This window comes from Morone saxatilis, unplaced genomic scaffold, assembly GCF_004916995.1.
Source record: "Morone saxatilis isolate NCDOM2014 unplaced genomic scaffold, NCSU_SB_2.0 Contig18, whole genome shotgun sequence".
NCBI lineage: Eukaryota > Metazoa > Chordata > Actinopteri > Moronidae > Morone > Morone saxatilis.
Window position 1 is genome coordinate 17,396,398 of NW_023339740.1, and position 19,148 is coordinate 17,415,545.

The 19,148-nt window shown below is 40.3% G+C and overlaps 1 protein-coding gene across 3 annotated transcripts in view; it reads right to left on the bottom strand.

Moving 5' to 3' along the window:
• foxj3 (forkhead box J3) overlaps positions 1–19,148 on the bottom strand; it is a 70,569-nt gene that overhangs the window by 31,203 nt on the left and 20,218 nt on the right. For all 3 annotated transcript variants that reach the window (XM_035661269.1, XM_035661270.1, XM_035661271.1), the window contains one exon: positions 10,866–11,373. In XM_035661269.1, the coding sequence (XP_035517162.1) occupies positions 10,866–11,186 (321 nt within the window). In that variant the 5' untranslated portion in view covers positions 11,187–11,373. The remainder of the gene's footprint in view (positions 1–10,865; positions 11,374–19,148) is intronic.

The window sequence follows — 19,148 nt, forward strand, 5'->3', positions numbered from 1 at the left end:
ACTCACACACTCACACACTCACAAAACAATTTACATACTACTAGAAAGGATCCAACACATTTGTAGTAACAGAATGTAGCTTTCACCATCAGAAACCAAAAGCAAAACGAAAATTAATGGATATAATTTAGACTACTCATCACATTCATCCCTAGAAATACTGTTTGTAAGTGGCCCTTGGATAAAAAGCAGTTAAAATACCATCCACCAATTAAACCTGCAATAACGCTTTTTTTTTTTTGGCCACTTACTTGAATGCAGTGGAAGCAACATATTTGTACATCACCTCTGAAGTTTATATGGCAAACATGTTAGCTGTTTAAATATCCAGCAGATGCAAAGCAACATTAGCATTCATTTGGAGTCAGGTTTGTGTCCAACCAACGAATGGAACGCCAATCTCACTCTTCTTTTAGCTCTGTTTTGGCTTCCACCCAATGATTTGGTTTTAATAAGTGGTGTTTTGTCTTTAAGTGTCCTATCTGTTGTCATGTTTTTGTGTTTTGTGTGGACCCCAAGAAGAGTAGCTGACGTTCTCCCTCAGCTAATGGGGATCCTCATAAAGTCAAATAATAAGATCTAATCCACAGAAAAATATCTGGATATTTAGCTGCTAAAAGCTCAACTATGTCCGCCAGCTAATTGTTTATTTTGTATTTATGCTGTTTGGTGCTGGGCAGGTAACGTACAATCGTTTTTGGGAGATTTTTCACTTAAGAAACCGCTGCCTGCTGTGGCCGAAGACAGCACTATGAGAACGGTGACAATGTCACAAGAGTAAAAGGCAAAACAATGAGCCGAAAGACACTGTAAAGCTCCATAGAACATAGAGGAACGGCAGTGTCGGTGATAAGCAAGTCCTTTCACATGACACAAGTGATCCATTAATATAAAAATACTGACCATAGCTGCTTTAAACACCAGCAATGCTTTTCCCGTGAGGACATTCCTTATAGTAAATCTACATGAGACGACAAAGTGTGAAAAGCTTCCACTGCCCCGCCTTCAGATTTAATTTCATCGTTTCTTTTTTTATGTTTGTCCATTATAGCAAGTTTCATTCAATAGCTGCATCAACCTGCTGTTTGAGAATGTGACGTTGACAAATGAGCAATTACAGGAGCGATATTCACGTGTCACATCTGTGGCCAGCATGACCCACGATTAGCCCTACTGATGCTGAATGTGAGATGCGAGAGCTGAGCCTGTCAACGCAGGCGCCTGGGAAGGCAGCGTGGCCCATTCTGGCATGTCATCCATCACTGGTTCCACTCGGCTGCCACAGCTGTGTCACTGTCCCCCTCTCACAGCCCGCTGACCCCACTGAGGACGCACCAGCAGGATGATCAAATATCTCTCTGGGATAAGAGACAACAATCCTGCTGCACTGACAAGGCAGAGGACAAAAAACCCCTCTTTCCTACATATCCACTGGCACGGTGACATCTTTATCAATAAGCAGCATTTAAAACTAGGCAGCAGCAGAGTTGTGTAAAGACACATGGCTGCTTGCCTTTCATTCCAAAAAAGAAAAAGAAAAAAGCAGGGATTGTGAAAAGCAGAGTGAAGCCATTAGCTGCGGGAGGCTGACACAGAAGGTGAGGGGGGTTAAATAATTGCCAGAGAAGAGAGAGGGTGGATTGAAACAAAGATGAAATGGAACAACATCAGCCAGACGTACTCCCAAGATAATTACTTGCCATGCAGATTTTATCAACATGGCAATCATCAGGGCCAGTCTACTCCTTTTAAAAATTTCTATCAGATGTGAGTGACCTACAGTTTGGATGCAAGGCTGAGCCCCCAGCCGCTCTAAGTGGACACTCAGTGGAGGGCTTACCTCAGTCAAGCTACAGACCTTTGACCCTATCAACAGTCCCAGGTTGCTGTAGACTTTTTAAAAGATCCTTCTCCAGCCTCTGCTAATTAGTACTGCAGCCTCTTTCCCTTTCATTTCCAAAAAGGAAACGCTGTGTGTAAGCCACAGTGCTGGCAGATAAATTAGCTGCATGCTTCACAGGAGGCAACCGTTCTTCAGGGAGAGCAGGCTACCTTAATTATGAATATTATTAATTACATTTAAAAAAGACCAGGAGAATTATTTTTTTTTTTTTAGAAATCAATCATTCACACTAATATTAAAAGATATTTGTTAAAATTAAATCACACCTTGTTTACTCGAAACAGATTATATTTTATTTACAGACGGAGCCAGTGGCAGCAGTAGCCAGTCTAAACCATCTTAGATGAATTTAACAGGGCAGATTCAGTGTTAAAGGCGGATTCTGTGCTCTATTTATAGCATGCAGAACTCATCAGCGTCCCCCCCCCTCCCTCTCTGCCTCCTTGTCGGAGCAAAAAATCAGTGCATATACGAGAGGCTATGTTAAAAGGCACCATCTGTGATCGCAATGTAAACAAAGGTAGCCTGATATTCAGACTCAACGCCATTATGTATCTACTCCATTATTCAGTCTGACATTGCCTTCTTATTAGCAGTTTACCGGAGAGGAGGATTTGATTTGACCCTAACCAATCACTGAACTAATGCATCCAGATGCTCTGACTGTGTTAGGCTACGTACATTTAGCGTTTACAGAGAACAGCAGTTGATATTGAAAATACAAGTTTGCAAAGACAATTTGCTTCTAAAATACCACACATGGTGATGTGTCCAGGTACAGGAAACAATAGACACAGCAGAGTAAGAGTTCACTGAGTGCAGCGTTTTCTTGTTTGAGCAAACCAGAGGGTCATTATCACTGTTAGAACATGGACAATTATCAAAGACACAGCGTCTAAAGACATAGATCTGAGGCAATAAAGATTTACTGAAGAGTGACCTAGCTTGTATGTACCATCTTAGCAGGCTGAGGATGTCTATTAGTAAGCCAACTTGTTATGACCATGAGCATGTTTACTTTGTATTCATACTGTGGTTACTTGCAGTTTGATGTAACACAATCAGTGATTTGGAACAGCAATTGAACTGCTAACCTGAATTAATTACAAATTGTTTACATTTGTCTGACTTTAACATAGCTGGGTGATGTCACCAACTTTAATAAGTTTAATCAGCTGAGGAAGAAAAATGTTCACCAACAACACTCCAAGCATAGAGTATTTTAAAAAAGGATGAAAACCTTCCTGATTCCTTTTCAGAAAATCCATGATGGGGTGGCAGTGTTCACAGACATTTGCAGCAATATTAAGCTCTTACTGTACACTGCATTACGCAAAGGCGACAGCCAACCAAGTAGAAAAATGATAGAGGGCAAAAGGCCATTCTCTGGGAAAACTAAGTTAAAATACAGGGAAAGCAACGTGCTATTTTTGTCTAAATCTTTCTAGCCACGGAACGATGACTAAAGAGTTTCTGAGCAGCTCCCTATGGCCCTTCATCTTCCCCTCTGAAAAATCTAAGAACTAGCTAATGATTTTTCCAGTTATGAGTTGTTCTGAAATGTGCTTCAAATTCCTTGCAGTTCATAACTTTAACTGTGACACTGGGGTTGAGTTTCTTGCCCAACTGCGCTTCAGACTACAGATCTGTGACAAAGCAAGGGCACAGCCTACTGAAGGTGATGATCTCAGTCACCACATAAATGGGCAGCTCTGGAAAAGACATAAGAACAAAAGATCCTGACCCCTTCCCCAGTTATTAAAGAGTCTTATGGGTCTCACCAATGCCAGACACCTAAATACTTGAGTCTACTCTGTAGTTCTCGTATCCAAACCCCTACTCGGCAACGGAGGCGAAGGCCAAGCCCTAACTAACTAGGGAAAAAGAGGAGAACTAGCTACCAGCAGACCTGACTACACTGACATATCCTACAGTCTTGGCCTCTCATATTCCTCCATAATTACCAACTGAAGAACATGCCTCAACAATACAAACTGATTAACAGTTTTTTCAAAGGCCTCAGGCTGTGACTAAGAATGTGTGCAGGGATCAACAGCCCATCATTGTCCACTGTTATCTGCATTATAAATGATTCTTGGAAAGAAGAAAAAATGTGGCAGCATAAGTAGTGTGTCTCAGCCGGTGGGTTAGGTATCGACTACAATAGCCCTCATTACCGCAGAGGAGGAAGTTCACTGAATCAATTGATGACCATAGTCAACAGCTTTTACAACTGGCTGCTGTATCACAACTCATGGAGCAAAAAGAGCAGATGGGAGGGAGCTGTTAAGGGTTAATGACTGTTTAAAATGATAACAGAAGTCATATATATAGGGGATGAACTGTGAGGCCATGGCCACGACTGTCAAAAAGACAGCTACAGTTTCAAGTAAAATTGAAGCCAACAATCTCTACACAGGCCTGCAGGCCACAAGAGGAAGCGATAGAAGCCTCAGGCCTTTTATGTTCTGCACTGCAGTCAGCACTTCACTCAGTGGAGTGTGGGGACAGCAGCTCCTGCCAAAACGTATCCGTGCCAAGGCCTGCCAGCCTGCTCTCCCCGCCCACTCTAAGGGCCAGAGCGTGAGCGGTGGGGCGCCGGTAGGCGGGTGCAAGGTGAGGCTGGTGGGCGGGTGGCCAGGCTGGAGCTTCCTGACATGGGAACCCGCCTCACAGCAGGATCAAACTGGCTGCCGAGTGAATCACTACCCCTCCCACCACCTGACAAAGTCAGCACCGGGCCAGCACGCAGCCACTTTTTCTGTCTCTACAATTAAGAAGGAATCCAGGATGAGACAAAGTGCTAAAAATCACCTCATCGCTCATCAGACTGCATCTCAGCCAAGGTTAATATGACACTGGACTGAAAAAGAGACATTTGTGAACATTATGAAGATGATTATTTTGGACTTGGGTTTGGTGGAAGGGTTACAAAAGGAACAGAGCAGCACTCTAAATATGTATCAGTGCTGCTAAAATATTCAGTGTCAGCTAAGTGCTTAAAATTTAAATGCTTGCTTTACGGTGTAATGATGATACAGGCTAAGGGAGTAGATGAAGGTATCAGAGAGTCTAGCACCGAAGCAATTTTACACTTTCAGATTTCAGGCCCTGTAAACCTAAGCTTGAGGTAGGAGATAGGGGCAAGAAGCGCAAATTCTCATACCTGACCAATCTTATTCAAATAAGCAACAGGAGCAGGGATTTTCTGAGCTGTGGCTAGTCACTAGTCAGAAGCAGGAACATTATCTCCAGAGTAAATAATGTCCTGGAGGACCAGCAGCTACCCAAATCGCTTCTTAAAAAATAGAAAACTGCTCCAGGCTGCTATTATTAAGCCTCAGATCCAATGGGAAGTTGAACCTTTGATCTGTTTAGGGTACTGTGTATTTGCATTTTATAATGAGATCAAAGCAAGGTCCAGGGCCCCTGCAGAAGGCAGCTCTGTGCCCCATCTCTGCACACTGGACGATTTACAGACCAAAGCTATATTTGCCTGTTAACAAGATCATGTAAGAGCTATGGACCCCAGTGAAAATGTAGTGGGAGATTCAACGTTTGTTAGGAAATCAACAGTAGCCTATATTCTCTTCCAGCTAATTTTCTCTTCTGTACACAGGTGTGGAAGCGAGAAAAAAAAATATATAAAACCATGCCAGTAGCAACAATCTCCTCAACAGTTAAAGTTCAAGAGCAAACATTTCAAGCATTTCTAAACTGGTTGAGAATTGCTCCAGATTTTCTTTGGCATTCTTCACCTGGAAGAAATGCAGAGGGGAATTTACACACTTTGCCTGAAGTGAGCCTACAAGGAGCCAGGAGAAGGTTTGAGATGAGCATGGAGGTCAACATTTGAGAGTGTATGTGGAAGTCTCTATTCAATACTGTTCCTGACCAGCTTTTTGAACAGAAAATATAACAGAAAAGAAATCACACACACTGTCACTGTGTCTTTGGCTGAGCTGAGGTGAGCACACAGTCTCATATTTTCTGACAGTCTGATCAGAGCTGGAGCTGGGAGAAGGACTGCATACAGTTAAGAAATCCATTCTAATAAATTAGGAGGTCTGTTTGCTTAAAGTATAAAAATGTTATTGTAGTAACACATAAGAGCTTAAATATTGTTGTACATTTGAATTCAATACATTTATTTGGAAATACCAATGAAGTCAACATCTAAATATGTGAAAGAAAAGTATAACCTTCATATAAATATTCTTATATATAATACTCTGTTAACAGTGACTGTATGACATATCTTAATAGTTTAATCTAATAAATCACACATGGGTTTCACATATTCTTTGGCAAGTTACAATCCAAGTTTCAAACACTCAATCACTTATTATGTAATAAGTTAGGAATGCCACTGTATCCTTCTCATGAGAAGAAGTGGTAGTAAAGTAAGAAGTAAAAGGTTTTAATAATCTTTAAGCAGGTATCTTAAGATAACCATTCTGATATGGGTAGTTAACCTTACACCAGATTTTGTGATTTAATGTTTTCAACAAATAATACAGACACTTACACTAATGTAAATCTTAGCCTATATGGTTTGTTCAGATCATTCCACAAGTCTTCTACCAGACTGCCCATCATGATGTATGCAGGTAGAGGTTGACTAGGGGAATACCCCTCCCTTGCAGCTGTCTTCTTGAAGTGTCATCAAGCCACAAGTTTGCAAATCATGTATGCAACAATTGCCCCACAAACAGTTGTAGCGAAAGTGAGAGAACGCTGATTCGCCATTCATGACACGCAAGACAGCATCCGTGAAGAGACAGAGCATATTTGAGAAGATGCGACACCAGACTGGAAAACTAAATTCAGCTACTATTCCATTGATTCGTGTACTGATCGTACAAAGAATCCACATTTAAAAATGGTCTCTTTATAAAAAAGGTTCAATACCAAATTCCAAAGGATTCTTAAATACAGAAACTATTCAAAGTATTAAATGTCTCAAAGCTCTCAAGACATGAAGAAAGATGTGTTCTTCTGTCCTTGAAGGGGGGGGGGGGGAGGTTCCAATTTACCTTTTAATCTCAGTGGAGTCATCTGGGCCAGCTTATAATGGCCGTGATGGCTTTAAAATAGGCAACAGACATGAATTGTGACCAAGGAGACATCAGGAACCCATATAAACAGTATACTGCATCATACCAAAGAGCTGCAAGCAAACGTCTATGCTCTTCTTGGAAACATGTTTTTAGGAATCCTAGTATGCGAAATAATATCTTTAAGGAAACTGGCAGCCCTTCAAAGAAAAGAAGGACACATAAGCGAGCTGAATCGTAGTTAAGACTGCTTAGACAAACCTGCAAAATATGAATACCTCAGAGAGCTGGAGAGGGTGTTAAGAAAGGCACCATCTAATGGCTTGCTCATAGATGCCACGCACATATTCTGCACTCTCGAAGGCAGCGTTCACATTTTTTGACCTTGATGAATTATCTGTTTTCATTGACAGCACTTATTGATATTTCTTAAAAGCGCAGGCTAATGGAGTTCTATTGAGATGACTAAATGAGTTGCTGGTGCCCAGATTAGCCTGGTCTCATCTCGCCGGCACAGCTTGCATTATCATACAGAACAGACGCATGCGTGCGTTGAGTCCCAAATTCCTGCAACTGACATCTCCAGGGGAACAGAGGAGCGATGACTACATCCGACCTACATTCACCCCACCCAGGCATGCTTGCTTCCAACTAATTACACACACAAGCATGCATACTCAGTCACACTATAGGTGGATCATAGTCACAATGCAGGGAAAACATTACTACTGCATGCATATTAGAGAAATATACAATTATAATTAGGTGTATATGCCCAACTTTGAGGGTTTTATCGTCAAAAAAACCCCAATGACTGTACAAGCCCCTGATGATTGGGAGAGAAACTTGTCCCAGGTTTCTGCACAGGCTTAGATGAAAATATCATTTGTGTGATGGGTTGTGAAAATTCTTCAAGAACAAAAACATTAGGAACAAACCTAAGGCTACTGGAGCTCATTCAAATGCCCCAGGCATAGAAACAGCATTATTGGATTCATTCATGTCTTATTAAATGAAATGATTTTATATATACTCTATACAATTTATTTTTGTTGTATAGATTCTCAGAAAAAAACTACGGCAGGGAAAACACCGTATTAACAAGAACTGAGAAAAAGATTGTGACGCAGGCTCTAGCGCCAAACCGCTTTTTTCAGTGTTTCCTGTGCTGTACAGCATCCTGGTTAGAGTGATGTGGTTTTCACACTTTTAAATGTGAGGGGTATTTCTACAGTTGCAGCCCACATTTAGGACAGAATCTGTTATCTACGTAAGGCTTTACTAAACTAGAAAGTACTTGAAGAGCGTCAGTCTCCACCAACGCTGACTAATTCTATAACTTGTGCTTGTAGCCAAGACATCATTCCGGTTACGTCAAATCTGTATTACACCTGACACTGAAAAGAAACCCTTTCCATTTCAGCATTATATAATTATGTTAGTTTCATCTCTGTGGATACAAAACAACAACAATTTAATGGTAGAAATGGCAAGAAATCTGTAATCAATTGTTCTTTATTCCAAGGCTTGTCGGTCCACCAAATTTCATCTATAAAAAAAAACACATTGCAGCCTTGACAGAAGTAATTAATGGATAAATATATTGAATACTATGCATTATGTACTTTGGACTCACTGGAAAGTAGTGTTGATACTGAGTGAATTATCCTAGTGAAATAATGTTTAATAATTCACAAACCCTTTCCACAACCACCTCATACCAAAAACTGTACTGTAATATTACAGATGATGCAACCTTTACGAATACGAAACATTTAAATTGTTTTTGCTGTGAACTAAAACTTACCACCCTGGATAAAATGCTTTGCTGGGTAATGTTGTGAATTTAAAGAAAACATCTTCCATGATCTCACATTGCTTGAAATTGCATGCTTACTTCCAATATTGGAAATTTGCCTTGGTCAGTTAATCCCAAAGAGGATTGAATCCATTCGCTGGTTAGCTACCAAATAGGTTGCAGTCAGACGTTTGCACAGAGAAAAATCCAAAAAATGTAGTACAGCAGCTGCATTTTAGCCACATTTTCAAAAATAGCTCTAGATATAGATCTATGTCAGATATATAGATAACTTTTGAAAATTTGAAAAACCTGGTATCAATTAGGATTCAAAAACATTTCCAAATCTTGAATACTATTTATCATTTTTAAGCATTAAAAAAAACATTATATATATGGTGGTCAGTGTTTCCTGACCATCCTTAAATCCACACTTAAGATAAAGCCACACACAATAGCCATACTTGGGTGAATTGATATCATGACGTCCTTCCTGCTGTGTCTACAGTGGGACTGTAACTCGGTGGGTAGAGCAAAGCTTCAACCCTGCCAACAGTACCAATTTGATTCCCACTGAGGCCACCCACTCTAAAATGTATAAAAAGTGTATGCAAGTGTTGACTAAATGTTGTCTCTTATCTACAGTTATTTTAGTTGGGCAAGTCAGTCATACCCTCATACTGTATTTCCAAGCAATACTCTGTCTGTGGATGTCCATAAGTCTATTTAGACCTACCTGAATGATGATTTACTCATAGTTGCTTTCTAGTCGCATAGAAATATTAACAGTATAAAGGCTCTAAATGGATACAGAAAAAAAGGGCTGCAACCGGATTTTAACAACCTTAACGCAGAAAAAAAAAAGATAATGGAAAATACTGCTGCAACCTTGTAACCATGTCTGGAGAGACAGATCTTTAGTGTGCAATGAATGGTTAAATTCAATGCCAAATAAGGTAGGCGGTATACAAAATGCAGTGCTGACCTCCGTGTCGAATGAAAATGGCTGTAACTCAACGCAGGAACACACGCAGACTGACAGCACATGTGCTGCTGACAACTAAATAAGGGATGATGAAGGTAAAAGAGGAAACAAAGGTTGCAAAATAAAACAATTCATTTCCTCACAAAAGGCCTTGCCACAAAAGCTAAAAATCAATCCATTTACAATAACACATGCTTTCTCATCTCCCCCTCACCTACACACATATACACACACACACACACACACACACACACCTCCATGCAGCCTGTGCACACGCCAGATCTTGTCGCCGCAGGAAATGGGCTTCATACATCTTGTCTGACTGCAATAAAGCAGTGCCTAAGATTCTATTTCCAATAAACGTCGACTGATTGGAAAACTCATTCTAATATCAATTTCCATCTGGGCCCTTTAAAAGGCAATCAGCATAGCTTCATCTCGGTATATCATGGGCTCCTTGAGATGATGACACAGCACTGGCTCTCTCCTTCTGCATAATGGCCTTCTCCTATCAAGGCATCTGCAATGAATAATACCACCCATGAATGGGCTATTTAGTCTGTGTTCGCACAGATAGGGGCCACTTCTCTGAATATTAATCCAGGGTTTTACACTTCATATGGTTCTCTCAGGGCTGCACCATTTTTCATTCGGTGGAGTAAGGCACTTAGTGTGATTTGGCACACTCATAGTTTCTCTCTAAGCTTTCTCAGAAGTGACAATTGTGATTACCAATGGCATCTCGCTTTGTTTAAAATGCCCAGCCACCACAAAACAATGATTTAAGTCAAGGAATATCAATTTCAACTTTTCCACAAATGCTGTCCACAGCTGACTATAAACTCTATGGTCAAACAAGAATTTCCATTAGGGAATACACTGATTTAAGTTACTCTATGTCCACAGCCATAACCAAACAGACATCCAATTTCAACTTTCAACAGCACTAAAATAATGCATTATATTCGATATGACGTAAAATCAGAGACTCTCTTAAAATCAGAAGCCTGACTATAACCAGAACGAAACTCTATCATCATCATTTTCATGATGGTAACACACTTTGTGTGTAGCGTCTGCTACACTGGCTTAAAACAAAGGCCAGTTGTGCCTTCTTCTCACCTTCCAGCCACTGCCCGCCTCCCGGTAGTAGGGAAAGTTATCACAGATCCACTGGTAGATCTCACTCAGTGTCATCTTCTTCTTTGGCGAGCTGTTGATGGCAAACGTGATGAGGCTGGCGTAGCTGTAGGGCGGTTTGCCGTCTTTGTGCTGCTGCACCTCTTCCTGGTCCAACGTTGTGTTAGGATCCAGTAGGGCACTCTTCTTGCCCATGCCTGGCCCGTGGGCATTCTGGGCGTCCGCCTTGCGGATGGCCGCCTGCATGGTCAGCTGAGGAAGCCAATCCATGGAGGTCAGACTGCTCTCCAGCTCCGACGTCATGGTGACGGCAGGCTGGGCAGGAGGGGGGGGATGGGGAACAGGTGGAAGTGGCGGTGGTTGCAGTTGGAGCTCGGTGACTGATGGAGAGCAGACCAGGTGTGGAATAACAAACGGAGACGAGTGACAGGTAGAGGATGAAGTCTCCCTCAGCTCAAGACATCAGCGTAACTTCTTCTGTAGGTCAACTCTGGAGAAACAGGAAAGAGAAATGGCTTTATTATTCAACTTGTCACAAGGAGCAGGCAAACACTGGAGATAAAATGTATGCATTTCAGAAATATCGCAGAGAACGAAATGAAATGTATGCGAAGAAGCAACTCTGAACCGTTTGCCCAACATCAAAAACCAAGTGTCTCTGTAAAGTATGCTTATATTCGCTGTGCTGAGATCACAAGCCCACCACTTTCTCCACCACTTGCTGCTCTCAAAGCTGACTCATAGCTAGGACTCCATCTGCACAGAGAGAGAGTAAATGCCAGGCAATTGTTTTCACAACTGCCAGCCAAATGGGGGAATGGCTCAGGAGGAATTCCGACTCTCTTGAGGGTAGTAAACCCCCACTCCTTTCTTTCCTGCCTGCCAGCTTTCCTGCCTCCTGCCCTTCCTCCCCCAAACGGAGCCTCTGCCGTAAACAAGCCAGCCAGTGTCGTCTTGCAAACTGTCCTCGGTCCTGTGCGTGTCGGCCGTGCTGTGCACGGTGCAGCCCCCAACAGCCTGTCTCTCTCTGTCCCTCTCGGCACACTGCCCTCCCTGTCTTAAAATAGAGGGGCAGGGTAGAAAGGCCTTAAGTTACAAATGTAGGTGAACACAGGCATGGAAAAAAACGGAGCAGGATGACACTGCAATCTGGCTGAGGGGAAAAAAAAGAACGGGCGGGAGAATGAGAAATCCTCACCAAGTTGTGGGATTTTTCTGTAGACTAAGCATGCTCACACAAGTGTGTTTTTGTGTGTGTGAGTTTGAGTGTGCACTCAGCCTGTCAGGCTGAAAATAAATACAGTCTTGACAGCACTCAATAGGTCAAATACCAGATCTTTTAAAAATAGTATTTGTGTGCAATGTGAATACTTAATTATTACCATTTAACCCAATTTTTCAAACTGTGGTTCAAACGTTTTGAGATTAATCTTTAATATTTTTGCTAAATTACACATTATATAACCAATGACATTCACTCCACATTATGTTATTTTCATAATTATAATCTTCGTCTTGAAAAATGTTACTTTTTCTAAAAGGTTTGTCATTTACAATATCTAATCTATTAGTAGATAGTTGCATGGAATATCTGAAATCTCTGTCCATCTCTCTCATTTCATCAAAAAGGTGTAGAGAAATTATTTAAAAAACAACAACATGATTTCATAGGCTGCTGTGTGTTTGAGATGCAGCAAGAATAGTAAGAAATGCTTAAATTGGGCAAAATGCTTTGGTGGATGTTGGTCACAAGCAGTTTGTGGTTGTCCCTTTCAATTGATCTCTCACAGCGGGGGTTAGCTAGTGCCCAGCAGCCAATTCAATATCCGCTATCAGTGTAGACGGGCAGAGGCAGATGATGAAGGCATTTTTCATACATCCAAACAGAACTCTGAGACGGGAAAAACTCAATTCAGTTGGGGAGATCATTAATGGAGTGAAGCATAGGTCTTAAATCTTCCCATATAATCAGTGTTAGGCTTCATAAGGCACTGTACAATTTCCAATCCAAGTTCTTCTGAGCAAAACACATTTACATTTTTATCTATTTGATTTCCTGACTTTATTTCTAATGTAACACAAAGTATAATGTATCCTTTCAGTTTCCAAAACGTTCCATTTTAAGTTTCAAAAGGTGGCCATGGTGGAGAACATAAGCACCTTGAATTCATGAACCAAAAGCCGGAGCATAATCCACTGCTGCACTGTCCACCTGCATTAACAGCGTGTTTTCAACCAACTTTAGCCAAATATGCTACTTCTGGGTGAGTTTCGAAGCTTTGAGAAGTCTGATAGCACATCATTAAAGCAGCGTATTGGACCATATTTTGGCAAAAGGGGGGAATGTTTAGAACATACTAAATATGAAGGTGGACAACAAAGAAACAGGTTACCCTTCAGAGGTAGTTTGAGAAGTTTTTATTGGATGTTTTGATACTTTATTCCTTTATGTGAATATGTTGCCTTTGCAATCTATTGTAACTGAAAGAAATCAAGCTGTCCACAACTTTTCTAATTCAAGAAAGAAGAACACAACCATTTTTTATACTGCCACCTTTCATGCCTTTTGATACACAAAGATAGATTTTGGGTAGAGTTTCACTTTAATCTGTTCACTTGGAAAAGAGCTGGTTATTTACTCTTCGATGTGCTTTTCTTTTTATTCTTTCTTGATGAAAACACTAGGCCTTGATGAAAACACCAAAGGCTTTGAAGTAACTCTCCCACCCTTTGCCGTCATGAGCAGACTGATAGATGAGCATACTTGCTGACTGACTACTGACAGGTGAGTCAGCCTAATGGCGGAGAACAGTTCCTCATCACCGAAAAGACAAACAAATTACACACAACGTATCTCCACCCTGTAACTGACATAAAGGTGACGCACAAACTCCTAAAGACAGTAATCTTCCTGTTTGAATGGCAGCCTATTGATATATAAAAACAATTAGGATTTGTAATATTTATCTATACATTATTATCTATTTGAATATCTGCAGCACCACTCAAAGTGCCTAAATACATAATTAGTGTATGTACATCTATCTCACTGGACCTCTAGTACAGACTTTGAGTCACTGTCATACCATCAATATGACTACAACCTGCACAACTCCCATTGTGAAATATGTCGCAGTGTAAAGCTTTAACTAATCGCAGGTGAAATTATTAGGATGTACGACCTAACAACCACCACAACTTCAATACACGTCGTAGTTTGACAGATTCCGAGCACATTATAGGAAATCTCATATTTCAGTTGCCGTCACTCATTCGAACCTAACCTGCAATAATCTCTGGTTCCAGGCTCTCTAAAGCAGAGTTGTTTCAATACCGATACCAGTATCAGAAATCCCTTTTACAGGTATTGGAGAGTACTGCTGGTCAGACAACACAAAAGATTTAAAGACACCACCGTGGAAGATTCGACTTTGCTTTCTACACTCAGTTTTGTGGTTTTTGATCATTTTGAGACTCAGTTTGTTTAGTTTACAGCCCATCATGCTGTTGCCACTGCATTGTTCGGTGTTCAATGACACTAAATAAAAAAAGTGCAGATATTCAACTGACAAAATGCAAGTCGTCTTGGGGTCTTTGCAGCTGATGTTTCGTATCATTGATTTATTTTTTGACAGTTCATAGACTTCTGTCAGAGTATTTATTGCATTAGTTAAAGTATTTATTGCATTAGCAAAGTTAAATCTTGGTGGTCCTGATGTTTCCATTCAAACCAACTTGCTCCCCTTTCACACCTTTTCACCCCCATGCTCAGTGTGAATGAGGGTACCGAAGAGGAAGAGCTAGTCAGAGCCTTCTGGTGGCCACCGGAGGTGAGCTGACAGACACAGGGGTTGATGAAAGGCGCTCCACCCGCTACACAGAGACACATGCCATTTGACCCTCTACGCTAATGATCCAGCTGCTACATAATCTGCCGGGCCAAGTCGGTGTCTTAATTAGAGAACCTTGGGCTGTGGCAGGAATGATGAAGCGCAACACAGGCAGGCAGTAAGGCGGCCCCCCTGCTGCCGTCATTACCCTGCCAGGCTGTGGGACAGTCAGAGCAGGGACAAGCCCCAGCCTGCTGCTTCTGCATCAGGGAAGTCTGTCTGAGTATGTTCACCAACGGGTCTGGGGGTAGACAGAGGAGTACTGAGGAGGCGAGAAAGATGAGAAGAAAAGCCAGGGGAGATGAAGCAGTAGGGGAGAGTGTGAAGGGCACCATGGTGCTGGCATCAGGCCTGGCAGAAAGCAGAAAATGGCAACAGAGCCAGCAACGAAGAGGTCTGAGAGTTCAGGCAATATGATCACGAACCGTAGGGAACAGACTGCGATCCCAAACACGCGGTGCCACTTTGATCGGGCTCTCGGAAAATGGGGTTCCGTCACTGTCAACGCTGAAAAAAAAAGAAAACTTCTTTCTCTTTCTCTCGACTTTAATTTGTTTTTACAATGGAGCACTGAGGCTATTTTCCAAGGCTGAGAGGGAGAAATGGATGGTCAAATTCATTCTCTATTCAACCCTCAAAGTTTCTTTATCCTTCAGGGATTAATGGCAGATTTAGTTCTGAATGAGAAATTGAAAGCGTTTTTGAAACATCTTAATTTACCAATTTCTTGACAGGACTTATCAACGTTCCTGTTGCCAACAGAGCACTGACAGCAAATCAGTGATTGTGTATTGTGTCTCAGCTGCTAAGTCTGAAGTTGCTCAATCAAACTGACAGCATGGTTATTATACATGTGCCAGGCCCCCTTTTCTTCGATAACCTCCAATGAGGCAACAAACTGAGTAACAACCAAGGATTATTCAACATAGCAGATGACGTCAGCTTCATCATGTTAGGCAAGTATGTACCAAGATGCAAGTCAGCAACTGCGTCATAAAATCAGTGCTGTTCCCCATCTCTACTATTGCAAAATTGATGTCTGCACTTAGCAAGCACTTAAAAATGTAAGTAGTCCCCAACAGCGCACGATGCAGGGTTGAATTAATATTTCAAGTGTGATTTGCGACAATGAACTTAACCGCCAACATTTGACAAGAACCACCTACTTAATTATTATTCTAATTTAGAAAGTATGGATGGTTTATAAATGTATATGTGTTTCTATATCCGTAATAGGGCTGCACAATTAATTAAATATTCTTAAAATAGCAATATGATCACAATATCAAATGTTTCACAATATCTGTCAAAATAATCAAACTTTTTGTCAGTTTTACTGATTTTCTTTGCATTTTAAAATCTCCACTACTTGCATGTAATATACAATTTTACAGTTCTAGGATTTGGAAAATATTTATTTCTAAAAACCATGTTGTTTTAACCATGTTGTTCAGATTGGTAAATATTGTAAACATACACCAGAATGCATGTTGTTATTTGTTGGGTAAGCCACTTTTTTCTTAGCTGGTAACAACATCTAGTGTTACTGTTGTGTCTTTAAGGATAGTATCCTTTACTTTCCCTACAGTTAGGAATGGGACATTACCGGTTTTACTTGATGGAGCACAAAGAATCTGATAGTAATTATACTGTTCCACATTTAAATTATTTCATTGCATCTACTATTTTACTATGAATAACCTATTGTCCCAAATTGTAACCATATAGAATTAACAGTCTTCCTACATCCAGTACTTAGGTGCACCATGCAATCTGTACTGACTAAATTGGTCTGCTTTGATGAAATGCTGGAAAAAGGGAGTGACAGGACTCTGAAGCCTTTTGACCCTTCTAGGACCAGTCTGAAGTCTCTGGTTTCATTGAGAGTGCTAAGGTATTTCAATGAAATATAAGCACCTAATGTGCTCCATCTGCGGGATTACAGTTTGATGCTTTATGGTGAACGAAACATTTATTACAACATATTTAAGATGTTTTTTACTACTATGGATTCCTCTGAAAGGAATAGATCAGCTTAAACTGATTCCCACCTGGATTTTATGTACCCACTTGACAGAAATTTTCCTGCTGCAAAAGTGTTCACTGAGTAGACTGGGTCCTCTTATTGTTGCTCAGAATATGCCTGTGCTATTGGCAAAATAAACCCAAACGAGCTGCTGATTATGCTGCATATGCTCCCTCAAAGCAATAAACCACAATAAATAGTGAATGTATTTGAGCTGCAAATACTATTTCTACAATCCCATTTTCACCTGTGTTTTTTGTTTATTTCGTAATGACATGTTAACACCATTGACCAGTCACAAATGTACCACAGGATTCATGGCCTAAACTAGTTTGGAAGCCCTGCCCCAACAGACTGATGTAACATTACACTGTATAATACTGCAGAGCATTTTCCAAAGAAAACAGTGGGTTGTTCTAAATTGCTGAATGGGGTTTTTCCTGCGTTCTACACTGTAGTATGAAAATCACCTTGCAAAGACCCAACACCTGCTGAGGTAGGTAATCCATCTTACTAAACGTGCCCAATTTTGCTTTTTTCAAAATCATCATGACGCTGCATATAGTTAAAAGCATTAAAAAAAAAAACTCAAAATCAATGTGAAACGTCAAAAAAGAGTTATTGCTTCATACTTCAAATTGTTAAAATCACCAGAAACTGTCCCATGTTGCACTATACTTTCATACTGACAATTTGGTATACCTTTTTTTCCAGCTACGGTGACTTGTATTTCAAATGTGTAAAACAGCAATGACAAAAAGATCTATTATTAGACAAGCAACAATTTAACACCACTGGTTTCAAGATTTTAAATAAACTGCCCACAACACATACAATATACTAAAATAAGCTCACTTCACTCTTGTGCCCCTTTCTAATGAATGAAACTAACACCCTTTCTCTGTTTTAGGCAAGTCTTTTTGCAACACAGAGGAAACTACTGACTGAAGCAGAAGTAGAGGAGACACACTAAGGGGAAGTAGGTAAAGCAAAAAAGGTGAATAAAACTGGTTTTGCTTTTTGAATTAAAGTCCAAGCGTTCTCAGTCAAGAGAGAAAACACGAACAAAAATCAGGTTGCAGTGCATTCCCAGTAGGGAGCAGTATTTAAAAACATGACAAGACACCCCACAGGAAGCCTAACTGAAACAGACAGCATGCACACTTAATGTTTTCATCTGCCATTTCTGTTTAATAAAGTAAGGTCAATAAACCTGGCGAATTTAATTTGTACTGTGTTTGACTAACCGTATCGGTTTACCTGTAAGATAAATGTGCATAGGACCAGAATATGCAGTGATCAAAGAGGTGTAACTGCTATCAAAGGCAGAAAGGACAAAATCAGACGTAATGCTTACTCTGGTGTGAAAATGGATAGTAGGAGGGGGAAAAAAAATCAATGTTTGTCATTGGTGCGAATGAGTCAACATGGTTTATCTGACGTGGTTCCACGACCCGGCTCATGATCAAGCGTTTTACACAGGTCTGGCACTGTTTGACCGGTGAAAAGGGGTCGGTGTGCCTGGTGCTCACTAGAGCAACCACAGACATTGGCTAGTAACTAATTACATGTAGTCAAGATTACGTAATCAGATTACAAAAAATAAGCAACTACAGCTCAGCCCAGATTACATTTTTAGATTATAGCTTAGATTACATTGTCAGGGATTACTTGATTATATTTTTAAATACATCTTTAAAATACAGCAGTTCCAAAAAATTATTTTCAAAAGATTTCATGAGAACTACTTCTCTATCTGGGGCCTGTACTTCTCATGTTAGTCCATGTGTAATGCCTTAGAGACCTAAGCTGCCACACACACATGCCCACACAGCCTCTGATCGGTCGACAAGTCAGTAACACAACTTGTGGTCGACAGACTCTACCCAAGGCATCATGGGACTGCCAGTGGACGGCTAACAAACATCCTAACAACAAGAATGTTTTTTTAACAAAAACAAAATTAATAAATAATCACAACAGACATTCTGTGTTATTTGATTTTGACCAACTGTAAAAGCTGAATATGCTAAATTAATTGCATTTGTTTGATTTTGAAGTAACTTTAGTTATTTCAAAGAAATCTTGGTCAAATAGGTTCAACATGACTTTGCATTCAACGAAATTATTCTCATTAACAGATTTTTTTTCTTTTAGGTTTTAGGGCTGTTGTCTTTTATTGAGGTGATCTAGTTTAATTATAAACACAGTAGAAAATCAGAATAAATGAAATCTTTTCTTTTTAAAAGATTTTTTTATGGATTAATTTCTTTACAAATACTGTGAATGTTTTCAATATATATATATATATATATATATACACACACATATATACACACACACATACAT